We start from the raw sequence: 27,347 nt of genomic DNA on the forward strand, positions 1-27,347 counted from the left end.
GCACACAAAGAAGCTATTTTTAAAATACTTTATTTTCTTTAAATATTAATACGGGACATTACAAAAGAATAAAGAAATACAAAAAAACCGCTATAAAACCACTCGGGGTCTCCCTGAAACGGAGAAAAACCCCAGAGGCGCTCCTCCCAGCCCCGCTCTCACCCACCAGCCCTGCCAACCTCCACCAGCAGCCTGAGTTTTTTTGTATTTGTTTTAAAAAACACACACACACGTTGGGGGGGGGGCAAAGAAAGGCATCGTCTTAACCATTCAAACTGGTTGGTAAGTTCAACACTGCGTTAACAGTTTTAATCTCCTCGGAGAGAAAAATTGCACATTAAAAGGACCCAAAGTGTGAGGTTCTGTACAGCTATACAGGAAGCAGCCGCAGCCGCTGTGCTGCGTCCAGAGTCTCCGCCCGACCACAGGGCAAGTCGAGGGTCAGCTCAGGAAAAAAGCCAGGCTGAAGCGGGCGGTCATTCTGCTCGCTGCCAACCTTACCCCCCAGGGCACTGTTGTGGGCAGTCCAGGCAGGCGCCCCCGTTTCAAGTCAGATAAAGCGGCTTCCGGACAGGCAAAACGGAAGTCAGGGATCCCAAGGTTTTGGCACCACGTTTTGACGGGGGGGGGGGTCAAAGGGGGGGGCAAGAGAAAGGGTGCTTTTGCAAAACAGCGTCAAAACCCTTTGGAAGCCAAGCCCACTTCCCTTCCCTGCGGGTGGAGCAAAGTCTCAGCTGGAGAGGATAAGAAACACTTCTCTGAAAATGTCCCTCTGAAAAGTTTTTTAAAATGCAGCCTCTAAAATAAAGCACCACACAAGCAGGTCTCCCGGCGACTCTCCTCCTCTTCCCCCCGCTGGCCTGGCCCTTCCGGATCTCCCTGAAAAATGGCACCCCCGTGCCCCTAGACACACACACGTACACCCCCCCCTCGAACCCTAGCTCTGAACCTTGAGGTCTACGTAGCTTGCGCCCTTCTCAGGCCGGCTTCTCCCATCCCCGCCCCCGCAAAAAAAAGGGAGCGCTCAGATGAACCACACTGGACAGTAGAAAGCAACCCTTGCAAAGTTTCTATTAAGCGTAAAAAAACCCAAAAAACCCAGGAGCCGCCAAGCAGGTCTCGAGCTCTGTGGCAAACGAGGCAGGTTGGTGTGCCGGCGGGAAGAGCCACATAGGCAGGTGAGCTTGGCCTGACTCCGCAGAGCCCAGACGTCGCATGGGCTCCAAAGCGAAGGTGGCGCGGGAGCAGAGGGCAGGAGCAGGCCTTCTCCGTTCCACGCGGAGGCACACAGCGACGGAGGAATGGCACCGTGGGGGCCCAGTCCAGGTGTGGACGGGCCCTGCTTCTGCAAGGCAGGATCGGACAGCTCCTTGGCACATTGTCCAGCGGCAGCCAGAGCACAGAGTCGCTTAGAGAGGTCCTCAGACCGTCCGCAGGAAGCAGGAGAGAAGTCCGGGTCCTATTTACACCGGAGTGGATTGGGGGTAGCCACGTCCCGGGTGCTTCCGACAGCCGGCTGCTTGTCAAACTGCCCAGTAGAAACCCTCCAGGAGCGGCAAGAGGGGTCTTGAGGCTTGTGCCAGGCTCAAGAGGGAGGGAGAGGGGGAGAGAGCAGGTGGGTGGGTGCCAGCCGGGTCGTGGGGCAAAAGAGGGAGCGCGCACACAAGCCAGGCCAGAGCGTCTCTTGGAAAAGGAGGACGTGGGGGGGCAGCCAGGGGCGCTTCCCCCTCCCCGTGCATCGCGAAGGTCGAGTGGACCGCAGCACCCGTGCGTGAAGTATTGCTGCTCGGAAGGCAAGGTGGCCGGCCTGGCAGAGAGGCCGGGGGGCCGTCCAGCCCGGAGGGGGGCCCTAAGAGCAGGGGAGGTGCTGCTTGAGGATCTGCCGGGTCTGGGGGGCTATTCTGTCCGGGAAGCGGACTTTGAACTCTACGATCAAGTCCCCACGCTGGGTGGGCACCTTGGGGAAGGGCAGCCCCTCGCCACGCAGTCTCTTCACGGTGCCCGGCTTGATGATGTCGTTGCAGGGCAGCGGGATGACGCGCCCGTCCACGGTGGGAATGTTGACGGTGCAGCCGCACAAGGCCTGCAAGAGAAGGAGAAGGCAGGGTTAGGCCAGGCGCAGGAGAAGCGTTGCTCATGCACAATTCGAAGCAGTACCGGTGACGTGCAAACACCAAGAAACAGAGAGAAGATTAAATGCTTAGAAAATTAAAACAATGCAAAATAGATATCAAGACTCAGATAATAAAAAGCAGCACAACTTTATTTTAGGCAGGCTCAGGGAACAGCCGCCAGGTGCACACAATACCTGCTTTTTCAAAAAATGCACTTTCTTTCAGAACATTTCTGTTATGTCGCCCCTGAACTCCACCCCAAAGGATCAGAAAAGGAAACATCTTGGGGGGCAGAATTATGAAATTCCAGCCTGCAACCTGCACAGAGCCCGAGCGAATGAGCCAGCACAGGCTAAATTTAGACAGGCTTTACGGCTTAATCGCCAGCAAGGGAACCAGAACTGGAGGGGGGGGCGGCTGTGACTTCCAGCGCCTGCTCAGCTGTTGCACACACAGCGGCCTTTGCCCGGTTGGCAGCCAGCGGCCTCCAAAGCTCATGAAAGCAAGAGTCACGGGAGGGGGCGGCTTCGGCTTTCAGTCCTGGGGGGGGGGGGGCATGCTACTTCCAGGAAGTTAAAACTTTCGAGGATCCTCTCCTGCCAACTTCAAGGATAATGGTCTGGAAGGGCGGAGGCAGCAGAGACAGGCCGCCTCAACCAGGGCTATTTTTACCCGCCAACGCAGAAAGAGAGCGGCCAAAGGATCTGCCCTGACCCTGACCTGTGTGGGGAAAGAGGAAGATGGCAGGGCGCTCCCTTCGGCACCCTCCTGTCTCTCCCTATCCCCCATACCGTATTTTCGCTCCGTAAGACGTACCTAGTTTTCAGAGGGGGAATGCAAGAAAAAAAAATTCTTTAAAGGGAGCACTGAGCAGAGCCTGTATGCATCCCAGGCTCTGCTCAGCGCTCCCTTTCACGGGGAAAAGCCCCCAAGCACCACACACACGCTCTGCACGGCTCTTTAAAGGGAGCACGGCTCTTGGGGGCTTTTCCAGGAGGTGGGGGAAGGAACAGAGGGGCTAAGCCAGAAGCTAGAACAGCAAGAGGGAGTGCTGCGCAGTGATCCCTCTCGCTGTTCTGGGTCTGGCTTAGCCGCACAGCTTGCATTCACCCCATAAGACGCACACACATTTCCCCTTACTTTTTAGGAGGGAAAAAGTGCTTCTTATAGAGTGAAAAATACGATAATTGTACAGCAGGGAACATAAAACTGGCTGAGTCTCTCCACTATGGAGCCAGCCTAGGCTGCCCTTTGCCTCTCTCCCGAGGAGACCCTGAGCAGCAAGGCTTGAGGTTTCGGGCTGCTCTGTCTCCCCAGAGACTCTGCAGGTCTGCTAGGCTTCCCCAGGTACATCAGAGGCAGCTCCTACCTAGGGACATGAAGTCGTGGCCTTAAGGCAGCCGTCAGAACATAACTGCCTCCAGTGGAAGTGAGTTCCATAGTTTAACAACAAGCAATGCGCTTGTTTATGCAGTCTCCTTGTTTATGCAGCCTCCTTCCTGGGAGACAGATGTTGCGCTCAAAGGATGAAATAACAGCGAGATGCTGCATTGAGAAGGAGTCCCGTCCCACCTTCCTCCACGTAAGCCTGGCTGCTGCGACAAGAGCCCAGGTCAGCCTGCTCAGATCACCTGGTCCTGGTGGCACCTTGTAACTGGCTGGCAGTGCCCCAGGCTGCATATGGCAATGTTTAATAGGTTATTGTATTTTAATATTTTGTTGGAAGCTGCCCAGGGTGGCTGGGAAACCCAGCCAGATGGGTGGGGTATAAATAAAATATTATTATTATTATTATTAGGCGGAGAAAGAGATGCAGCTGCCTTACTTGTTTCCAGCCCCATCCTGTCCTGTTCAGACCCCTATAAAGCTCTCCCTCAGGTCTGTGAGTCCAGAGAGACGTATCCCAGGGCCCCACACACCAGAATTATCAGTGTTTCGGCTTGGAAGTCGCTGTGTCTCCAGCCCCCGCCCCCTTCCCAAGGAGCCACCCGCAGACTTTTAGGAATGGATAAATTTGTTCCAGCCCACAGTATCTCCGGGAAAATCCACACGCCTTGGGGCTTCACCCGCCAAGGAGCACGAAGGCGAGAGATTTCACAGCAGATACCCAAATGGCCCTGACTGGCTCCCACCCAAAGAGGAAAAGCTGGAGGAGGAAGGCCAGCTGAAGGACTAGGAATGGGAGAGATTGTGGGGGGAGAAGACCAGACACGGGCACGCCAGTCCAACTCTGCCGCTGAGCAAGAGGGGAGGGGGGCAGCTTCCTCGGAAAGCCCCTTTCATGCCATAGGGAGGCTGAAGACCACTGGTCTCTTGACACCGTGCAGAGTGCTAGATGACTTCCAGGCCAGGGAGATGCTGCAGGTGGAGCCAGAGGCTTTGCTATGCAGTTCAGCTCCCCCACAGACTTGCAGAAAGTCTTCCTTCTCTCTCCCAGCCTCTCCAAGCGAGGGCACTCACCTTCCTGACAACCCTGCAAGGCAGCTTAAGCCGGGAGGGAGGAGGGTGCCCAAGGCCACTCCAGGAGCCAACGGCTGTGACCCAATCCCACCATCACAGCCTGATCCCTACGCCAGCTTCTTCAATGTATTTCCTGTGTGCTGCACAGTGCTTCCCAAACTCGGGTCTCCACCTGGTGTGGGACTACAACTCCCATCATCCCTAGCTAGCAGAACCAGTGGTCAGGGATGACGGGAGTTGTAGTTGCACAACAGCTGGAGACCCGAGTTTGGGAAGCACTGATGCAGCGTAAAAGGCAGGAGCTTGTGTGCCAATGCAATTGTTTGGGAAGGGTGAGAGTGTGGAAGAATTTGGTGTTGGTGGGAGAGAGGGGGGAAAGGTGAAGACTCAGAGGATCCATTGGGATCCTCTTGTGCCCCCTCCCCACCCCCTCTCGAGCGCCAGAGGCATCCTGCCTTCCCCTAACTTGCCCTCCAGCTCTCTCCTTAAGAGGCGCATCCAGCACAAGGCTCAGCCAGATTCAAAGGTTGTGCAAAGACTGAACTGCACACAAGCCGAGAGGAGGGTAGACTTGTAACAAAAGGCTTATTTTATTTGTTTCCTTCAGACAAAGGCCCGTTCTGTGGGGAGGCGGTAAACAAGTCAATCTTATCGTTTCCTTCAACGGCTGAGACTTGCAGCATCTTTCAAACAAAGGGGAGAATCGAGGAACTTTCTACATGTCTCAATTTCATTTCATCTCCTGATTTTGGAGGAAGCATCTGGAAGGCTTGCCCTCGCTCTGCCTCTCTTTGCCCAGGCCTACTGGAGTCTGCCTCTGCCGGAATCATGGAATCATAGAACTGCAGAGTTGGAAGAGACCCCCAAAGCTCATCTAGTCCAACCCTCAGCAATGCAGGGGTTCCTCAACCCCTTCTAGGGTAGGCTATCCTCTTTCTTTGGGAAGCTTCACAGATGCCAGCCTGCCTGCCTGCCTGCCTGCCTGCCTGCACCCCTCAGGGCATCAAGCTTCCTCCCGAGAAGTCATGTTGCTTCACCACATATCACTGAATTGTCAGGCTGGAAGGGACCTCGGGGGTCATCCAGCCCAACCCCAGCAATGTTGGAATCACAGCCGGCAAATCCCTGGCGGAAGGCCTTCTGCCCTCTGCTTGAAAATAATAATAATAATAATAATAAATTATTTATATCCTGCCCGAAGCCGGGCTCTGAGCGGCTAACAGCAGTAAAATAATACAACATTCTAAAATCAGTTCATTATAAAATCAGTTCAAATCAAATTAATGGCAACCATTGGGCCAGAGTTTTGTGAGGATTAGCAAAGGAGGGGGTCAGACTGCGCCTTGGCCAAAGGCCTGGTGGAACAGCTCTGTCTTGCAGGCCCTGCGGAAAGATGTCAAGTCCCACAGGGCCCTAGTCTCTTGTGACAGAGCGTTCCACCAGACTGGAGTCACGGCCGAAAAAGCCCTGGCTCTGGTTGAGGCCAGCCTAACCTCCCTGTGGCCCGGGACCTCCAAGATGTTTTTGTTTGAAGACCGTAAGGTCCTCCGTGGGACATACCAGGAGAAGTGGTCCCGTGAATGAAAGCCCACCACTTTCCCAGCTGCGCTGTCAAACAGCCCTTGCTGCCAAGGCACCCTTTATCCCGAAGGAACCGCACCCTCCAAAATCCTGGATAATGCAGGAAAGGGGCTCCCCCCGCAAAAGGCAGCCTTTGCCAGGACAGAGTGGGGCAGCAAACAGCAGGGTTGCCCCCAGCCCCTGCCTTCCTGCGCCGACCTCTTGTCTGCAGCCCCAGCAGCCCCACGGGGGACGCACAGAGCCCCTACCCCACCCTCCTCGGCCCGCGGACGCACCTCTTTCAGACTGATCATGGCCGTGTAGATGATGTTTGTCCCGTCCCTCCGGAAGAGCGAGTGCGGCTTGTCCTTCAGGATGAAGACGATGTCGGCGGGGATGTTGTCGGGAGTGGCGTCTCCTTCCTTGGGAAAGGTGATCTTGGTGCCCTCCTTCCAGCCACGCTTGATGACGATGTTCAGGATCTTGTCCTCCGTCCGCATGGTCCGGCCATCCGGGTTCAGCCGCCGGCGGGTGATCTTCATGCGCTTGGTGGCCCCGTGGTAGATCTCCTCCAGGGACACCTTGAGCTCGTGGACCACGGGCGGATCCTGCACCTTCCGGCGCATGTGGATGGGCTCCGGGTGCCGGCGGTGGACGCCGTTGAGCCCGTTGAAGCCGAACCGGCCAAAGGCACTGAAGGGGTCACCGCCGTCGTCATCGTCGATGTCCATGTCGTCATGGTCGAAGCCGTTGAAGACCCGGGAGCGGCCGCTGGTGAAGAAGATGTCGAAGGGGTTGGAGCCCCCAAAGAAGGAGGCGAAGGTGGCGTGAGGGTCTCCGTGGAAGGTGTAGTGGAAGGTGTTCCCGGAGGTGCCCGATGAGCCACCACCGGTTTTGAGCCCTGAAACAGAACCAGAGAGAGAGCGGGGGGACAGTCAGGAGGGTGCTCCCGAAAGGAGTGCTACAAACAGACCAAATTCACTAAGAGAAGCAGGATGGGGCAGCCTGAATTGGCCGGCCAAGAACCTGGGAGCACATTTGATGTCTCCTAGCCAGGACAGCTCTGCTCAGGAGAGGAGAGTGGCTCCTGTGACCCTGTGAGAACAGGATGCTGGAATAGGTGGGCCATTCAAGCGTCTTAATAGCACAAGGATGGAAGAATGAGGAAATCCTGACCAAAGAACTGTGGCAAGGGAAATTGACGGACTCTGCGGAATTGGCAAAAGTGACACACAACCTACGTGACAAAGACAACTGTGACTTTAAAGAAGAATGGGAACCTTTTACAAAGTATTTAAAGAAACAACAAAATGAACTGGGCTCCTTGGCAGGTTTTGAATAAACATTCACAAACTTTTTATTGGTAATATACAGATAGATACGGTAAATTAAGGATCTTTACAGTTTTATAATATGCAGAGAATAGCATGTGCTGAGAAACCAGAGAGAGGAGCTGAGGGAAGTCTGGGGGGGAAGGGGAGGAGGGTGGGTTTTTCTTCTTTTGGGGGAGGGGGAGGGGGAAAACGGGGTGGGAAAGGAGGATGGCGTATTTTTGATAAACTATTATGTCAAAATTCCTAATAAAAATATTATTTTTAAAAAAGATAGACTAGGTGGGCCATTGGCCTTATCTAGCAGGCTCTTCTTAGTTTCTTATTTCACCGCCACGAATCCTGGGAACTGCAGTTTATCCCTTACAGAACTACAGCTCCCAGCCTCTTTAAGAAATCCGTTTCCAGGATTCCTGAGGCTGCAGGAGAGGAGAGGGCTCTTACGCGCGGGTCCTGCTTGTGGGTTTCTCATCTGGGCATCTGGTTGGTCCCAGCGACAACAGGAGGCTGGGCGAGATGGGCCACTGGCCTCATCCAGCAGCATCTTCACGGGTTCCCCATTGACAGGGCCAGGAACCCAACAGGGCAGGACCCTGAAGCCGTACCAGACCCCAGGGCGCTGGTCTTTTGCCTTTCAGCAGAGCGCTCCTGTACCCCGTTAAAGGGCCTTCAAGACACCCCCGTTCCCCATGGCCTAACCAGACCACACATCTTGGCAAGGGTTTGCACTGCAAGGAGCCCAGCTGAGAATCAGGGAAACTGAGATTCCAGCTGGCATAATTTGGTACTTCAGCACAAAGCCAGTTACAAGGAAGGAGATTCTGACTAAACATCAGGAGCAGCAACTGTCTGGCGGTAAGAGCTGCTAGACAGTGGGACAGACTCCTGTGGGAGGTGGTGAACTCTCCTTTGTTGGAGGTGTTTAAGCAGAGGTTGGGTGGCCGCCTGTCGGGGATGCTGAGATTCCTGAATAGCTTTTAAAGTTTAATAGATTAGTGTATTTTAATATTCTGTTGGAAGCCGCCCAGAGTGGCTGGGGGAACCCAGCCAGATGGGCGGGGTATAAGTAAAATTAATAATAATAATAATAATAATAATAATAATAATAATAACAACAACAACAACAACATCAACAATAATATAGCAGGGGTTGGGCTAGATGACCCTCGGGGTCCCTTCCAACTCTGCAATTCCATGATTCATGAAGTGTGCAGGCAGGGGAGCTTCCTCCCCTCTAAGCCACAAGATGAGGAAGGGTTACTGCAAGAACAGAGTTTGAGCAGGATGCTTCCAAGCCCAACAGGAGATCAGGCGGCAAGAGAAACGGCCCTGGGGAGACAGGAGTGCCAGGAGCCCAGAACTTGGGGAGAGAACAGGGAGCTTGAGAGGCTGCAAAGAGGAGCAGAGCCAGGCCAGCACTTTCTGGGTCCCCATTTAGCAGCCAGCCTGCAGCTGCAAAGCTTTTAATAGCAAGACCTTCTAGCGCAGCATCTCCACAGCTCTGGCCCCACCAGGGAAGAGGACGGAGCGTGGCCAAGAGAGCTCTCTGGCCTCCCAGAGGACCTGCCCCTCCCTCCCTCCCTCCCTCCCTCCCTCCCTCCCTCCCTCCTTAGCAGCCAGAGCTTTCACTTTAATCCCATAACCACTGGATCCCAGAGAGAAAGCATCTAAATGGGGCCAGGTTCTTCTAAGGACTTCACTTATTCCCTCAGGAAAGAGAATGGCAGCTTTTAGCTGAAATTACAGCAATTTCACGTTGTCAATCACAACTGTGACCTCGTGAGACACACACCCAAGTCCCAGGAGGCGGCAGAGAGCACCTGCCAGATCCCGGCTTTTATTTCCAGACCAAAGCTGGAAGCCAGATGCTCCTTCTGGCATCTCAAAGCTTCCCCGGGAGAGCATCCCATCTTCCTCCGGCCCCTCGCCGCACTTTGGTCACACGTTAAAAAAAGAAGACTAGCCCTTAAGTTGGCAGAGAAACTGTGGAACTGCAAGGAGGTGGAGGAGAGAGGGAAGGAGCCACCAGAATGCCCCAAGAAGTCAGGGCATCAGCTACTGGCCCACCCCCAGGAGCCCCCCAATCCGTTTCCATGTCCCCTGCCAAACGTCCCCTGCTGCCCCTCCAAATTAGTTTGCAAACTATACTCCAGAAGCTAGATTCACATAGAGCAAATGCATGCAATTTCACCCAATCCGTGTAACTTGTTCCCATCAAAGAACATGCATTTCCAGGCCGGAATTTGGATAAACTCTGCTGGAGGTTGTTTATCTGAGACCTTCTGCTCAGCAAGTCCTGGGCAGGACCGGCTGATTAACACCACTGCTATTCCCAGCAGTTCCCTTCCTCCTGCAGAACCTGACATGTTCCCTGCCAACAGCCTGGGTTTGCTTATGAAACAAGGAGCTATTACTAAAATTGGGAAAGGCTCTCTCTCTCTCTCACTCACTCACACACGGCAGCATGTACTGAAAAGGAAGCGGAGGAGAAGGAGAAGGCATGAGCCAAGCCTCAATTATGCCACAGGGAAGATGTTTGCACCCACAGATCACGGTGCCAGTGCATTTCCACACACGCCGGGAGGAACCAAGTCCTTGCAAGCAGTGCCATTAAAAGCGCCAGTTTCCCCAGGGAGCGGCCGCCAGCTTTTCCCACAGCCTAGGCCCACAAGGGGGCTTTCCTCCCCACTTAGCCACCTTTGCCGCTCAGGTGAGTGAGGTGCCTCCACAGGTGCCCTTCAAAGGTTATCACAGGGAAGCAAGGAAGACACTCTCTCCGGCACATCAGGCCAGAGGCTGGATTTGGGTGTCTTGAGCCCTGCAAGCCTGCAGCTAGGCAGGGAGGGGCCGTGGCCAGGAGGCAGGCCTAAACCCACCCACCCACCCAAATAAACCGCAAGGTCACTGGCCAGCCAAGAGACCCGGCTTACCTTCTTCCCCGTACTGGTCATAGACAGCCCGCTTCTTGGGGTCGCTCAGCACATCGTAGGCCTCGGCAATCTCCTTGAACTTCTCCTCCGCGTTGGGGTCCTTGTTCTTGTCCGGGTGGTACTTTAAGGCCATCTTCCGATAGGCCTTCTTGATCTCGTCTTCGTTGGCTCCGGACTGGATCCCCAGCGCTTTGTAGTAGTCCTTCCCCATGTTGGTGGTGGAGACCGTCCCGGCCGCCGCCGCAGACTCTTTATTCCTGGGGTGGGAGAGGAGAGAGAGGGAGAGGGGGCGTCAGAAAGGACTCCAGGCTGACCACTGAACGGTTCCAACACACCCCCTCCAGCCCCGGTCAGTCAGTCCACACAACTGCCTGCTAGCTCAGCACCAACCTGCGCTACCGGGGTGGGGGGGATTGGAGGTTCTAGTGCCCCAACGTCCAGGCCGAGTCCTGGGGGAGGCCTCTCAGAGCTCTGCCAGCCGCTGCCCCTGTGGATCTGTCAGCGGTTTGGGTTGGGGGAGGGATTTTTACGGAGGTTGACTCACCCTCCTGCTGCACAATTCCCAGGGGCAGAATGCAGAGGGAGCGAGAGGGGTGGTCAGTGTTGTTATTTGGAGGCAGCACCACGTGACGCTGTAACTGGAGAGGGCGGCCGGTTCTGCCAGGCCACAAATAGGTGTGCAGGGAAGGAGCCTTGGGAAGGACAGAACTGGCGGCCCTTGGACCAGACAGCGGAAAAGCAGCTGCCGTGCGTATGTCGAGGGCAGCGTGCGGCCAGGGAGGCGGCAGGCGGCCCTTCTGAGTGCCTGGCCGGTCTCAGCGTTCCCAAAAAGGGGAGGAAGGAGGCAGGGCTGCCGGAGCAAGGGGCAGCATGGAAGGGGGCAGAGGAATGTGTTCAAAGCAGGCTTCATAACGAAGCAGAACGAGAGGTTAATTAGCCAAGGAAGGATTTCTCCCCCAGCTTTTCTCTCTCCCTTCTGTGCTTTTGCAGATTGCCTTAAAAGAACTTTTTAGAACAATACAGCACTGGGAGTTCACGCCGGGACACGTTCCCACCATGTACCAGCGGAAAGACGGCAGAGGATGAAGCTGTTAGACAGAGACATCTTGCAATGGGGGGCGGGGGGGGAGTTATTTTTATAAGTAAGTGCCAAAGCGAGAGGAGAGCCTGCGACTTGCAGAGGGAAGCCAGAGGAAGTGACCAGGAACGCAGAGAGGACACACCCAGGCAAGCAGGGGGGCATGTCAGATCTAAGGGACGGTGGTCTCTCTTTGCCAGAGCTGGTCAGCTTCTCGCTGTCCACCCCACGCAAAGGTCTCAGACCCACATCCAGCCCAGTCCTCTTGGTTTTCAGGCGCTAGAGCAGACAAAATCCTTCACAAAAGGAAGTCCAAGACTCCAAATTCCTTCCTTTGCAGAACTTCAGAATTCAGGCAGGGATCCAGCTTCCTGTTGCTAACTGCCCTCTTTCCGCTGTTTGCAGAACTCTGATGAACCTCAAGGGCTCTCTCACCAACATGCACACAACACCCTCCCTGCCTGTCCCTCTCATCCCAGCATCTGGAACGGCCACATCACACCCTGACCTCCGAATAAGATGCCAGGCCAGAACCATCTCTGGGCAATTCCCCACCCAAAATGCAAGAGTCTCAGGCAGGTGCAGGAGGAGCTGTTCAGCCACTGCCCCACCTGCAAATTTCCCAGTCAGAACTGGTCCCCAGTGACCTTTACATAAGCAGGGGGGAACTGAGGGGGAATTTTGTCAGGAAATGCTAAAGCACCCCCTTCCCACTCAATTGCTAGACTGATGAAGTTCACAGTCTTCCCTATATTTATATATATATATAGATTGCACACACACACACAAACACAAAAGCAGGAGTCTTTTCACAGAGACTGCACCCGTTCCAGCCCTAGCAACCATCGACTGGATGTCTGCCAAGAGATTCACACACACAGCACGGAAACAACCTCCTCCAAAAAACTGAACAGCTCTATGAAGGTCACACGTGAGGCCGTAGCAGGAAAGAAACTCTCCCATTCGGCCCCCGCCTCCCTGTTACCTGCTCCGCTCATGGCCTCCCACCCCGCCAAGCTCCTTGGGGGAGTTCCTCCCCCCAGCCTCCCAAACACCAGCAGTGCCCTCCTTCCTCTCTCCCCACCCGACCCCCGGTGGACCAAAAACATTTCTCTGACAAAGCAACCAAGCACTCGCCTGTCCCAAGTTCCTCCAAGAGGCTCCAGCGGCACCTGGGGTCACAGGATGAAACACCTGCAGCCACTTTTAATTTGAAACAGGTCAGGTCTCCTGCCTGCGAAGCAAGTCACCACTATGCCCAATTGACAGATGGGGAACTGAGGCTGACGGAGCGATTGCAGCCAGAAAAGACAAAGACTTGGGTCTCTGAAGCCCAGGGTCTCTCCCTGCTGTAAGCACCTGAGAAAAGCATCTGCTGGATCCGGCCAAGGGCCCACCTAGTCCAGCATCCTGGTCTCCAGCTGTCCATTACGGGAATGAGCAAGTTGGGCCCAAGCACAAGAGTCGCTCTCTCCACTCCTGGGGTTTCCAGCAACTGGGGTTCGGAAGGCCAGGAGCCCTCGATAGCCCCCTCCTCCATGAACCTGCCCAGTTATCATATTAAGTCCTCTAGGTGGCTTGCCGCCGCTGCCTCCTGGGGCAGGGAGTTCCGTAGGAGATGACAGGACAAGCACAGGTCAGAGTGGGGCAGTTTGGGATAAGCGGCAGGGAAATCTTGAAGCTGCTCTGGGATACAGAAGGACAGGGTCACGGTCATCAGCCAGCATACTCCTGCAAGGCCCCAAAGTTCCCTATATATTTATCTCCCTTTGCTCGTTTAATCCCCACCACAGCCCTGCAAGGTGGGCCAGGCCGAGAGGTAGCGACCAGCCCCCAAGGTCACCCCACGGAGTGGGGATTCGAACCCTGGTCTCTCCTGGGCCCTCGTCCCACAGTTCAACCACGACACCAACGCTGCCTCTGACGTCCCAGTCGCAGACCCCTCTGGTCAGGCAAAGCCCTTAAGACGCCCCCGTCTGCATCTGCACGGCTGAGGCCCTCCTTCTCTGCCGGGCAGAAGGTCAAGGGCCCACTGTGGGTGCCCCCTCCACCGCCAGCCCCATGGCTGCTGACACATGGCGCTCAGCCCTTTCCCGGAGAAGCATCTTCTGAAGGGTAAGCCGGGAGACAGAAAGAGAGTGGCTGACACAGAAGCAGCCAATTCCCTCTGTTAATTAGTGAGATCACTAGCTGGAAATAAGGCTCCAGCAGGTGGGGGCAGCACTGACGAGGCTCCTCAGCCCCACTCATCATGGTGGGAGTTTCTATTGTTAGAGACGCGGGGATCACGGAGGGAGGGGGCAGGCGCACAAGGCGGCCCACGGGAGGTGGGCTTGAAATGCCAGGCTGCATCGGGAGGGAGGGCATTCCCAGGCCAAGCAGCTCACCTGGCGGCAGGTGGCAGCTCTGGAACACACTGGCAGAAGGAACGCGGAATCCGTGGCGGCGACAGTTAAAAGCTGCTGCTGGAGCAGACGTTCCCTGCCCAAGTCTCGGGGGCTTGGCATGGCAGCTCGACAGGGACTTCACCCACGGGAATGAGGCCCCGGCCCACCACCAGGGGCCAGGAAGAAAGGCATAGACTTAGGCTCTAAGGGGAGAGCATCTCCTTGCTCCCAGCCGGTCTAGGATGGTGTCCCCTTGCAGAATTAAATTCAGCACAACCTTTCTTGGCCAGGATTCCTGACCACCGCAGGGGGTTGGACTGGATGACCCTTGGGGTCCCTTCCAGCTCTACACTTCTACGTCTTCTCTGGAGAGGGAGCCTCCAAGAGCCCAGCTCCACTTTGGACCACAGGGGCCTGTGGCTCACTAAGCAGCCATGCGCAGGTTGCCTCTGAGCAGCCCGCCTGCATAACCAACCCCTGGAAGTTAGGTTAAAGAGCAGTGGGTGAGATCCAGGAGTTGCACCCAACATCCCCCCCTGTGGCGCTGCAGGAGAGCCAGGGGCACAGGTTCATAGGGCACAGTGGGGCAAAGCCCCCTTGGGCAAACCTGGATGGGGCAGGGGACAAGAACAGGGGCAGGAGGGCTGGGACGATAGAGTCCCCTTCGTCTTTCTCCTCTGAACTACAAACCACCTGGGCTTCCACTGGTGGAAAGGGGGGGGGCTGGAGAAGGAACCGCAGACTCAGACGGGACCCTTAAGGGATATGTAGCCCAGCCCCTGCAATGCAGGAAGGAGGGGTGGCAGGGAAGCGAGGAGAGACTCCCCCCAGCCTCAGCAGTGACCCAGCAGGGCCAAGAAGGGCGTGTGGAAGGGCCCCCCCTCCGACAGGCACCACAAGAGCGGAGAGATCTTCTCTGCGTGGGGGCTGCCTGACGTCAAGCCGCAGGGAAGACTGCCAAGCCTCATAGGTCACCGTGCGGCTCCACCATCCTCTCGGAGCAGCACCCCACACAGATTTTGGTAAAACACGACTCGGTGCCTGGATAACCCCCTCCCTCCCACCTGGAGACAGATGCACAGTTTCAGCAGTGCAAGCCTGAGCGTGCTTCTCAGGAATCCCTGGGCAGCACAGCCCTACTCGAGCGGAAGGGGGGCAGGAGCCCAGTCCCCCCCCCCCAAGACACACACAAAACCACACACACCAGCCCTTTCCACAGATAAATCCACACACAAAAGACTGGACTCAGTCTCTGCTGGAAGCCAAAGGGGAAATGCAAGGCGACCCCCACCCAGCCCCTTTGCAAAGGGATCCGGACCCCCAAGACCACCCACTAAGCATCTGCTCCCTCTGAAGCACAGTCAATATGCATCTCCAGCCCCTCATCCTGCCCCCACCCTGGGCAATGTCAGAGCTGGGTCAGGCGGCAGGGAGACCTCAGCCCCTCTGACCCTCCAGCAAAGGGAGTGATGGGGGGGGGGAGAGACAGAAGGGAGGCACAGGCTGTCCTCCTCAAGCTCCCCATCCATCGCCCTTCACAGCAGATGCCAGACGCCGCACACGAGACAAAGATGGATGCCAGCAGACAGACCACCACCCAAGCGTGGCAAACGCAAGCAGGCAAGGCAGGGCGGCCAGCCACTTACCGAAACTTCACAAACACATTCATAGCCCAGGCGCTCATTTTTAAAGGCTCCAGCTTGATCCGGAACATGGCTTGCGGGGCCTGGAGCTCCAAGATGCAGCCGCCGCTAAAAGAGTTGCCCACGAATGGAGGCAGAGGCACCTTCACCACGGCAGCCAGGCTCCAAAAGCAGTCCCCTCCCCAGAGCCAGGAGGAAGAGAGGCCAAGCCGGACAGGGCACCTGGACCCACCGCGCACACCTGGACTCCAAGCCAGCTGTTCAGGAAGAGGGCAAAAGGCTCCCCCACAGAGGGAATTTGGGGAGCAGCGGCGGTTCACAAGGCGGCAGCCTCCCAGAAGCTTCCCTTCTGCGCTTTCCCGCAGCCCCCTCCCTCACTGCTTGCCACACAAAATGCTCAATGAAATCACTCCACAGTCAGGATTCCTCCTCTAATTGGTTTCTCAGACTGAAAAGCAGACCTTACCAGCCTTCCTACCCAGCTGAGGGGGGGGGTCTCTCGCCCTTCTGCTCATCCTCGGAGACTGAGCAGCAGGTGCACAGCCCCACACCGGACAGCCTGTTGGCGATCCTTCCACATGCAGGACAGAACAGGGCAGGGAATGGGTGGCCAACTCTGCCCCCAGAGTCATCAGGAGTCGGCTTGGCATCTTCAATGAACCGGCGTTTGAGAAGAAGGTGCCAAATTCTTAAGCCTAAGTGGGGAGACAGTCCGCCTCTCAAAAACCCTCTCCCCCCCCCAAAAAAATGCATACTTCAAGGCTTCCACACAAGAGACAACCGGCTCAAAGCTAGCGCCGTCCCTGCGAGGTCCACCAGTGTCAGAGAACGCCAAGGAAAGTGACTCTTGCTTGGCGCTGGGTGAAGTTCAGCGTCCGCAGCCCTACAGCATCCATCCCCGAAGCACATGTCAAAAGCACCAGCCCCACGCTGACTCCCGAGTCTAACTAGCACCTGCGCATGCAGTCACTCCACTTCCTGAAACTCTGGTGCCCAAGTGAGCGCAAGAAAGCAGGAGACCTCACCGCTGAGCAAGGAGGCAGCTCGGGACGACCCGGGAGCCGCTCTGCTCCAAAAGCCACTCTCAGCTGCCGCTGGACGTCCATCCGAAGCCCTGGCAGCAGCAGCCACAAGGAAGAGCCCGAGAGATCCCCGTCCAGGGATCCCTCCCGGTCACACTCCCCGATCACCTGGTCCGCTTCAGAGTCCCCAACACCACCCAGCCGGATTTTGCAGGCAGACAAAAAAAAAAAAGCAAACAACAGCCACACAATGGTCCTTCTCAAACAATCCACAGCCGTCCCCTGAGATTCCAGAGAAGCCCAGACCGGACCAGGGGACCAGATGTCCCCAGAGCTGGCAGCAGCTCCTCTGCCCCCTAAACAATGGGACATGTCACCCACCACCAAACCAGAGGCAGGCACAGCCGCCTGGCCCCGACCCCGAAGGGATGCAGCTGGTGCCGGACCCCCAGGGAGGGGGGTGTTCTTCCGCATCCCCTGCCTGAGGCTGGGCAGGGAGAGCGGAGTCCCGATCCGGAGAAGAGAAAGCGGGTACCTCTCCACGCGGCTCCAGAAGAGCAGAATTGCTGGCATATCAGCGGAGGGAGTCACTCGTGGTGGTGGCAGCAGCAGCAGCAGCGCTCAAAGCCCAAGTTTGGTCAAGGCGCGCAGAGTGTGCGGGAGCGAGCGAGGGAGCGAGGGCTGGAGCGCGCACAGGCACCCGTAGGCAGGCAGGCAGGCAAGGCAGGAATGCCGTGCGCTCGCTCGGGCGGGCAGAGGGACCCTTCCAGCGCCGCCAGCGACGACGACAAAGACGGCAGGGAGTCAGCGTGCAGAAATGTCATGATTACACTCCGGGTGAATCATCGCCAGCCATGCCCACCCGGTGCCCACACAGGCAGCAGCGCCAGGGGAGAGGGAGCCGGCAGCAGCGGCCGCCCCCAGACCCCTCCCCACTCCTCCACCCCCCCCCCCCGCACCCACAGCAGGGAAGTCAACTCTCGCCCCTCCTGGCAGCTGGCACTGGCACTCCAGATGCCCCTGAAGAGGGGGGGCTCCGCCCCACTTTGCAGCTGGGACTGGGAAGTGGAGGAGATGTCCAGAGGCATCATGTCAGGACAGACAGGGTGGAAGAGGAGGAGGGAGGGGGGAGTTTGGCTTGGCTGGGGGGACGACATCCCCAGGGCCCCCCCCCCAATTGCCCTGCTCGAGGAAGGGGGGTCGTCCTCTCCTCCCCACTCCCCTCCCCCGCAGCAGGGAAGTCAACTCTCGCCCCTCCTGGCAGCGGGCAAAGGCCCACCAGACGCCCCTGGCGAGGGGGTGCTCTGCCCCACTTCGCAGCTGGGACTGGGGGGGGCAGGGGAAGCGCCCCGAATGGGAAGCGGAGGAGACGTCCATGGGCATCATGTCAGTTTAGCTGGGCTGGGGGGAGCGACATCCCCAGCCCCAGCCCCAGCCCTCCCAGGAGACCCCCCCCCAACCAGTAATTGGAGCCTGGCCTGGGCAAAGTGGGGAGGGGCGACAAGTCCCTGGGGGGCATTATCCGCGTGTGTCCCCCCCACCGGCCCAAGGAAGGGGGTCGAGTTCCAGCCCCCCCCCATATCTACCCCCGGGGGGGAGCCCACTAGCCTTTTCCAGGGGGCGTTGAGGGGCGGGGCCAGAGCCAGAGCCCCGCCCCCTGCTCCTCGCCCCTCGCCCCGGAGGGCGCCGCCGCCGCCGCGTCCCCCCTCCGCCTCCCCCTCCGAGCGAGACTCACCTCCGTCCCGTCCCGTCCCGTCCCGCCCGCCTCCCTCGGCCGGGCCCTCTGGCGCGCGGAGGCCGGGCGCCCGCCCCTGCCTAGCAACGGCCCGCTCCTGCGCCGCCCTCGCGCGCCTATTGGCCCCGCCCGCTGCCCATCTCGACGAGACGCCGCTCCCTTTGGAGAACGTGGGGAGAAGCTCCGCCCCCTCCGCTCCGCCCCGCCCCCGCTCCCCTCCCTCAGCCTCCCTCAGGCTCGCTCTCTCGATTGGCCGCGCTGCCAGCCAGTCACACGCATTCTCGGCTGTCATTGGTCTCTAGGAGACCGGGGAGCGGCCCCCTCCGCGTGCGCCCTCGCCATTGGCCGGAGCTGCCTCGCGTGCCGGTTTTGGCCCCGCCCACCTGGCGCAGAAGAGAAGCGCGCGGGAGGCTTCTGGAAGCCCCGTGACGTCACAATGGGGAGCGCTCCAACCAGGGAGCCTCCGGCGGGAGGCCACGCCCACCGGGCGGGCGGGGCGCCACGTGGGGCGCCGCTGCACTCGAGTAAATGCTGCCCGGCCAGGCGGCCTCCTCGCCCGACTGGGGCTCCGCACGGGCCTGGCCTCCGGAGGCGAGCTGGCGCGGGATCGTGGCCTCGCATGCCGCTTACTCGCGAGGAAGCCGCCCTGGCCCGATGCATTCGTGAAGTTTGCGCCTGCAAAGGTTTCGTCCTTTCCGTCCCGTGCGAGTCCCGGAACTCCTGCTGCTGAAAGTGGATCTCCGCAGGGCAGCTCGTGTCCTTAGCTGCATTTATACAGCAGGTTTTTTGCTCCAAGGAGGTGCAGGCGGCGTGCACGTTTCCCCACCACGCCCCTCATTTAATCCCCACAACAGCGCTGCGAGGTAGTGGTGGTGGTTGTTTAGTCGTGACCCCCTGGACCAGAGCACGCCAGGCACTCCTGTCTTCCACTGCCTCCCGCAGTTTGGTCAAACTCATGCTGGCAGCTTCGAGAACACTGTCCCACCATCTCGTCCTCTGTCGTCCCCTTCTCCTTGCGTCCTCCATCTTTCCCAACATCAGGGTCTTTTCCAGGGAGTCTTCTCTTCTCATGAGGTGGCCAAAGTCTTGGAGCCTCAGCTTCAGGATCTGTCCTTCCAGTGAGCACTCAGGGCTGATTTCCTTCAGAATGGAGAGGTTTGATCTTCTTGCAGTCCATGGGACTCTCAAGAGTCTCCTCCAGCACCAGAATTCAAAAGCATCCATTCTTCGGCGATCAGCCTTCTTTATGGTCCAGCTCTCACTTCCATACATCACTACTGGGAAAACCAGAGCTTGAACTATACGGACCTTTGTCGGCAAGGTCAAGGTAGTGGTACACACCCACAAAGGCACCCCAGTGAGTTTTATGGGCAAGTGTGTGGATTCGAACCCTTGTCTCTCTCAGGACCTGTTCCCGTGCTCTAACCACTATGCCACACTGGCTCTCCACTCTGTAACAGCGAAGCAATGGCAAAACAGAAGGATGTTCGGATGGGCCAGTGTAAAAGCCTCCCCTAAGCTGCTCCTTTGGCTTCAACAACCTGTGGCTGAATGTCGGGTAAGGAGGCACCCCAGAGAGGCCCTAGGATTGCAGCCAAGCCATTGTGGCTGATGCCCTGGGCTGCGTCCTGATCTTGGTGCCAGCTTTGACCTTGGCAACAGCCGTCTGTGGCAGTCTTTGCCTCTTGCTCTCCCTTCCATGTAACCCAAAAGAGCTGTGCCTCTTTGAACGGGCGAGTTTAGAAGAGCCAAGGCAGCCTGCGCCACCTGCCTCTTGGGTCAAAGGAACGCCAGGATGGAGCAGAAGTCATCCCTTTATTTTTAACAATTGCATAGAATCCCACAAGCAGCATTTGAGCACAAGAGCAGCCCTCTCTGCTCCTGCAGTTCCTAGAAACTAGGACGCATCACTGCCTCTGACTGTGGATGCAGTGCATAGCCATTGTGGCTAGTAGCCCCCAATAGCCCCCTGATCCTCCGTGAATTTGTCTCACCCTCTTTTGAAGCTGCCTAGGCTGTTAAACCACTGAGCCTAGGGCTTGCCAATCAGAAGGTCAGCAGTTCGAATCCCCGCGACGGGGTGAGCTCCCGTTGCTCAGTCCCTGCTCCTGCCAACCTAGCAGTTCAAAAGCAAGTCAAGTGCAAGTAGATAAATAGGTCCCACTCTGGCGGGAAGGTAGACGGCGTTTCCATGCGCTGCTGCCCTGTTTCGCCAGAAGCGGCTTAGTTATGCTGGCTACATGACCCAGAAGCTGTACGCCGGCTCCCTTGGCCAGTAAAGCGAGATGAGCACCGCAACCCCAGAGTCAGCCACGAATGGTCAGGGGTCCCTTTACCTTTACCTTAGGCTGGTGACCACCCCTGCTTCCTGCCTTCCTGCATTCTACAAAGGACAAAGAAGCAACAGACACAAATTCAGAATGTTTCCATCTCCCTAGACATCCTGCTGCCGCCTGGAAAGTTGCCTTCATGCAGCAGAGTGACTTGGAGCAAATTGGAGCTGAATTGGAGCAAATAAGCAAGTGTGATTCTGTTCATTGGGGACTGGAGGAAAATAATGGCTTCCTGTCCCGCTTTAGGTGTTAATTTGCTTAGCAGCAAATACAGTTGTTCCGCCACCAATTACTGCAGGTCACTGCTTAATTTGCATAGGTCTAGCCTGTAATTGAAGGGTCACAGGCTGTACTTATCTGCTATTATGTCCCATTGTTTACCATTCTCTCACCTTCCAACTCAGAATGAGACCAACACTCCACGCATCTGGTGATGTGGACTCTAGTCATAGAAGTCTATTGTGCCGTAATAAATCTCTTCCCCTTTATTTCTCTTCCCCTTTATTGCTACATCAACATTCAATAGAAGAGGTGCATTATTCTGCCGGGGATGAAGGAAAAATGGCCCGTTTTGAAAGTCTGCCTTGACGTCGTTCCTTTCAAATCCTTATGTAACAGATCACCTTTAGCAGGACAGCATAAGGACATAAAGAGGAGTGGGAAGGATTGGGCCAAATGTCAATCAACACCTGTATCCTCTTCTCACAGGGGCCAACTGATGCCTCAATGGGGAACCGACAAGCGGAAATTGGGTGCAACAGCACCCTCCTGACCTGTGGTTCCGAGCAATGCCATTCAGAGCCTCCATACTGCCTCTGACAGTGAAGCGCAGCCATCAATCACCCTCCCCTCCTCCATGAATTTGTCTAATCCTCTTTTAAGGCCATCCAGGTTGGTGGCCGGCCATCCCTGCCTCTTGTGGACACAAACTGTGTGCTGTGTTATGTCTTTTATCTATCCTGAAAGTTAAGGATGCAGAGGCCATTCAGCTCCCGGCACAAATAGGCTTCAGAATCCACTCGGCCAGAATCTACAAGAATCTGGCTTTCCCACAGGAAGTAGCGAACGCCTGGATCTTACCCTGGGATTTTGGCAGAGGGCAGGGTGAGGCTAGCAGAACAACAGACGGGATGCCCAGCAGTCCCAAGTTTTTACACTGGGCAACAAGAATAGACTTGGCAGAGCTCGTCAGACCTGTGCACCCAGGCAGAAAGAGAGTTGAAACAGAAGGGATTGCATCATGCAGGATGCTCTGCCCATCCCAGAATATGCTCAGACATGGGCTTCTGGTAGCCTTAAGGGGAAGCAGGGCCATCCCAGGGCAGCAGCTACTCCAGAGAGCACCTCACCTCTCTGAGGATGCCTCCTGCCTTAGAGAGAAATCCACACAATTTTTGGACTCCGTTGATGTTCATTGAGCTCCTTGGAATTTGCTCATTGTTCTGCCAGCAACTCCAAGACAAGGCTGGGAAAGGGGGGTGCTTGCATGTTGTGTACACATAGATGCCTGCCGTTCCGGAGATGTTTTCCTTGCCCTGTCTATGTGGTGATGAGGGTGACCGTGACACAGATCATTCCCAAGTGATGAGCATGATCTCCGCTCTGTAAACAGAGTTTTAAGAGACTTGCTCACAGCGCTTGCAGAATGACGGACCATCTTCCGAGGCAACACTTTTGCTCAGAGACTTCCATGCTATTTCAGAGCATTGCTAATGTGTGACGGAAAGCAGAAATGAAGCGTGTTTTTCTTTTTAAAAAATTGAATGTACATGCTAGCCTGTATTAATGCTATGTTTATACTGCAGACACCTGCAAAAATCACCTCCATTGACAAGTGTGAAAGTGGTCTAAGCATTAGATCACCACAGCTACACTCCAGTTCCTAGTCCAGGTTCTACCCTAATTCCAACCTAAGACTGGACGGCACCCAGAACCAATAAATTCACCATTCTGAAATTTTGCTCCAGCATTCTGTGTCCAAGAGTACCCAGCCAGCAGAGCCTGACTGCCCCATCTACTATTCAATGCACACAGGCAGGGGCTGTTACTTGGAAGGAAGACAGAGAAATTTGTTCAGGCAGGGAACGGTACAGGCTCAGCAGCAGACACAGGGCTGGCTCTTGTCAGCAATTCTGCTGCAGCATTCTGCACCAGCCACAGCCTTCAGCCCAAGCAGGAGGGAAGCCCCACGGAGAATGCATTGCAGTAATCCAGTCTCTCATTTTGAAGAGGATCTCGTTCCAAAGTGTGGGTTCCACCACGCCAAAAGCTGTGTGAGGCACCCACAAGAAGGGCCTCAGTCAATCCCTTCAGTGTCCAAGCTCCCTCTTTATAATAAATGGAACTGCAAGCTCTTTGGGGCAGGGACCTATCTTGTTTCCCCACATTGCTCTGTAATGAGAGCCAGTGTGGTGTAGTGACTAGAATGAAAGACAAGACTCAGGAAACCAGGGTTCAAATTCCCACTGGGCCATGAAGCTCGCTGAGTGATCTGGGGCCAGTCGCTGCCTCTCAGCCTAACCTACCTCACAGGGTTGTTGTGTGTAAATGAGGGGACCAATCATGTAAGTCACCGTGAGCTCCTTGGAGGGTAAAGGTGGGATATATATGCACTGAATAAAGAAAGCGCCATATAAGCTTAACAACAAGAACAATGGCAGTGATAAGCAGACACACCAACAGGCAGAATCTTCAAATTCACTTGGGCAAGTCCAGGGCAACGTTCCCGGAGACTTAACCCATTAGGACCCAACTGCAAGATCCTTCACAGACACAAGGGATGCAGTCTGTGGCAGGAGCCCTCAGAAGAGAAGCACCAAACACCGCATCCCTTCCACACACAGATGGACACCCTCTGCAAAAGTTGCAGCCTTGCACTTGAAAATCTCCCCGAATCCCCACTGGCAAACTTTAGCTGCTTAAAAACCCCTCCAAACTCACAAGTAAGTCCTCTTCCTGCTTCTCCTTTTGTGGTGGGTCTGGCGATTCCTCTCCCACTCACTTTAGTGCAGTCGGGGGGTCCCCGTCCACTTTGAGACCTCTTTTTTCAGGGGGGATTTTGGCTCTCCAAGATCTTTCCTAGATGTGGCTCTCACCTCCCAATGCCCTTCTGCCACCTTCTGTGCCCAGGTACATAATCACCACCTCTCCTCCTCCCCTGGCCCTCCCCTGTCACATGGCCTCTGGGCTCCACTTCCCAGCTGCTCTGTGGAGCCTCCCCATTGTCCAAAGGGGTGGCCCCAAGGCTCTCATTGTCACCAGGCAGGCAGGCACCCTGGAGAGGATGACACCCCTCCTTCAGGGTGACGTCGGGGAAGAGAGGCTGGCTATTTGCCACCTACAGGATGTGAGCAAGTGCCATCAAGGGCTCCTCTCATCTTGCTGACATGGAGTGTTTATGGGATGGGCTCCTCTTGGAGCCGGCAAGGTAAATATTTTCCCTGGATTATCAGCTGGAATCCTTGAGTCATCTCAGTTGGAACCTGCCACTGGATCCGCCCAAGTCTCCAAAAAGGCTGCTGCACCCAGAGAAGGGGTGGCCGCATCCGGTCTCCATGGCAACCGCTTGAAGGATGCTTTGGTCCATGGTGACATGCAGTTCTGTGCTGCTCAGCCCCTTCGCCCTGGACTGAAATCCATTGAGGAAGTCAATAAGGGGTGGGGTGAGGCCCAAATGTTCTCAATAAGGAGCAGCCCAGCAGGGGACTCGGCTCCATTCAGGCAAGGCTGGCTGGCTGGATTTCCATTCAGAAAGAAGGCTGGGAGTTCAGGCTGAAAGCGGAGGATTTCAAGAGCTTTGCCTGAGGAGAGGAGAAGACAGGGGTGGGCAGGGGAGACTTCCAGGGGCCAGACACAGAGGGCCACATTTAGACCCTGAGCAGGCATTTGAGTCCCGCCACAGACTTCTACTCTGCACTCAAGTCCTGCTCTCACCTTCACAGATTGCCAGTGGCGCAATTTTCTTGACACTGGTGAGAATCCTTCCTCTCTGGCTGAGGTTTCAGGTCAAGAGAAGCCTGGCTTGCTGGCTGGAGCTCTCCAGGCACACCAGTGGCACAACCAACTCTCCACCAGCCCCTCCGCCTGCAACCCCACACAGCACCCCTTCCAAAGTGGGGGGAAACGTAAAGCCTGGTTCATGGAACCAATGTTTATCAAAAAAAAATACACTCCTGCACGAGAACATAAATATAGCTTGCTGGATCAGGCCAGTGGCCCATCTAGTCCAGCACCCTAATCTCACAGTGGCCACCCTCTTTTAAAGCTATCCAAGCTGGCAGCCACCATCAACACCTTTTGTTAAACCGTGGAACTGCCCATCACTGGAGACAGCCATGGCCACCAACTTTGATGGCTTTAAAAGAGGATTGGGCAAATCCGTAAAGGAGAGAGCTATCAATGGCTACGAGCAACAATGGCTTTGCTTCCACGGTCAGAGGCAGTGGTGCTTCTGAATCCCAGTCTCTGGAAACCACGGAAAGGGAGATGAATCTTGAGTTCGAATCCTGCTTGCTGCTTTCCCTTGGGGGCATTGGTTGTCTTCTATGACTACAGCAGATCTTCCAAGTGTCCCTATTTTCCAGGGACAGTCCTGGATTTACAGAAGCCACCCTGGTTTCTGATATGACCCTGGAATGTCTCGATTTTCCTTAAGGGCTACCTTGGAAGGTGATCCGGAAACTGCAACTAATCCAGAATGTGGCAGCTAGACTGGTGACTGGGAGTGGCCACCAAGACCATGTAACACTGGTCCTGAAAGATCTTCATTGGCTCCCAGTACGTTTCCAAGCACAGTTCAAAGTGTTGGTGCTGACCTTTAAAGCCCTAAATGGCCTTGGTCCAGTACATCTGAAAGAGCATCTCCACCCCCATCGTTCAGCCTGGACACTGAGGTCCAGCTCTGAGGGCCTTCTGGTGGTTCCCTCGCTGCGAGAAGCCAAGTTACAGGGAACCAGGCAGAGGGCCTTCTTGTTGGTGGCGCCCATCCTGTTGGAACACCCTCCCATCAGATGTCAAGGAAATATCCAACTATCTGACTTTGAGAAGACATCTGAAGGCAGCCCTGTTTCAGGAAGTTTTTAATGTTTGATCTTTTATCGTGTTTTTAATATTCTCTTGGGAGCTGCCCAGAGTGGCTGGGGAAACCCAGTCAGATGGGTGGGGTATAAATAATAAATTATTATTATTATTATTATTATTATTATCATCATCATCATCATCATCATCATCATCATCAGGACGTCCATATTTTCATCAGAGAAATGTTTGATCAGGATACTGAAGCAGATGGGCAGTTGCCCTGATCCAGCAAGATCTTCTGCAAGGGAGAAGAACGCTTTTCCCGGAGGAAAGGACTATCAATTTGTAGCACTACCCACAATGGTTACGCTTTGCCCTAATGGTCAGAGGCAGCCCTGCTTCTGGATCCCAGTCGCTGGAAACCGCAGGAAGGGAGATGAATCTTGCGCTCGAATTCCGCCTGCGGGCTTCCAGTCTGGGCACCTGTTGGGCCACTGGGAGAACAGGATGCGGCCCCACCACGTAGCCACTGAACCGGCTCCTCTGGTGTTCTTCTGCTCAGAAAGCTACGGATTACTTCGTCCTCCGGTTGCTTCGCAGAATCCCCCTCCCTTTTTCTGTTTTTTCTTTCCAGGCTGCTTCCACTCTTGCCAAGCGGAGGCGGCGTTAATGAACGCTATCCCCATCTCAACCTGAGCCGGTTCTCCGCCTGGCGCGCCGCGGCTGCCAGCTGGGTGGTTTCTCCCCCCGCTTGTGTTATGCAAAAGTCATTCACCGCCTTGCCAGCCAGGCAAGTTTCCCCGGGAAACAGCACAGCCCATTCCTTCCTCTCCCGTTGACCCCTCCAGCTTGCTCTCAGTGTGCCAGCCGCACCTCTCTCCTGGCGCACGGGCGCTCACTGAAAGGGCTAACGGGCACCCAGAAGGCGCCCACCAGAGGCTCCATCTCGCGCTTGCAAATGTTCCCCACGTTCCCTTGAAACGCTTCCCCCTTTCTTCCCTCCCTGGGGGGCTCCCGTTTCCTTCCATGCCGGCGAAAAACAGGATGCCGCCGCCAGAGGCGTAACGTGCGCGCCCTGATCCGACCAGCTGCTTCTGCGCTGAGTAATCCCTGAGCAGGGCTGCTTTCCCCAGGCGGGGTGAGGCCTGCTAGTTAATGAGAGCAATTGGAGGTAATTGGGCTGGAAGAGCCTCCAAATGGGGCAGGGCAGCCGCAGACACGTGTCGTTTTGAGGAGGAGCAGGGAACGTGAGCCTGGGAAAAGTCATAGGAGAAGTCGCGTTCAGAAGGACTTTCTGGGGAACAAACCACCTCGGAAGGTGGTGGACTCTCCTTCTTCCGAGGTTTTCAAACAGAGGTTGGATAGCCATCTGTCCTGGATGCTTTAGCTGAGATTCCTGCATTGCAGGGGTCCGGCTGGATGGCCTTTGGGGTTCCCTTCCAACTCTACAGTTCTATGATTCTAGCGCCTCAGAGGGTGGTGGCCTCTCCTTCAATGGAGGTTTTAAAGTAGAGGTTGGGTGCCCACCCGTCAGGGATTCTTGAACTGTAGGGCGTTGGACTTGATAACCCTTTGGTGTCTCTTCCAACTCTACGATTTTATTATTGTAAATTGTGGCATGAGAATTGTGATTTAGGACTAGGTGAATTTGAAGCTGTGGCTTATATTGCACACATTCTCAGCTGTAGATTCAGGTAGGTAGCCATGTTGGTCTGACGCAGTTGAAATAAATTAA

The 27,347-nt window shown here is 55.8% G+C and overlaps 1 protein-coding gene across 7 annotated transcripts; it reads right to left on the reverse strand.

Annotated features, from left to right (window-relative positions):
- Window positions 1–14: 14 nt before the first annotated feature.
- Window positions 15–23,691, reverse strand: DNAJB5 (DnaJ heat shock protein family (Hsp40) member B5). 7 transcript variants are annotated; one of them, XM_083702888.1, is made up of 4 exons: window positions 23,534–23,691; window positions 10,396–10,652; window positions 6,431–7,035; window positions 15–2,083 (listed from the first exon to the last, which is right to left on the reverse strand). In XM_083702888.1, exons 2-4 carry the CDS (start codon window positions 10,604–10,606, stop codon window positions 1,850–1,852), a joined length of 1,050 nt encoding a protein of 349 aa, XP_083559014.1. In that variant the 5' UTR covers window positions 10,607–10,652; window positions 23,534–23,691; the 3' UTR covers window positions 15–1,849. The 7 variants fall into 7 exon arrangements, with proteins under 7 accessions (XP_083559014.1, XP_083559013.1, XP_083559011.1 ...); XM_083702887.1 differs by lacking the exon at window positions 23,534–23,691 and adding an exon at window positions 18,261–18,336; XM_083702885.1 differs by lacking the exon at window positions 23,534–23,691 and adding an exon at window positions 17,061–17,429.
- Between the last annotated feature and the right edge of the window lie 3,656 nt (window positions 23,692–27,347).

Source organism: Podarcis gaigeae (assembly GCF_964106915.1).
Source record: "Podarcis gaigeae genome assembly, chromosome: 11".
Taxonomy (NCBI): domain Eukaryota; kingdom Metazoa; phylum Chordata; class Lepidosauria; order Squamata; family Lacertidae; genus Podarcis; species Podarcis gaigeae.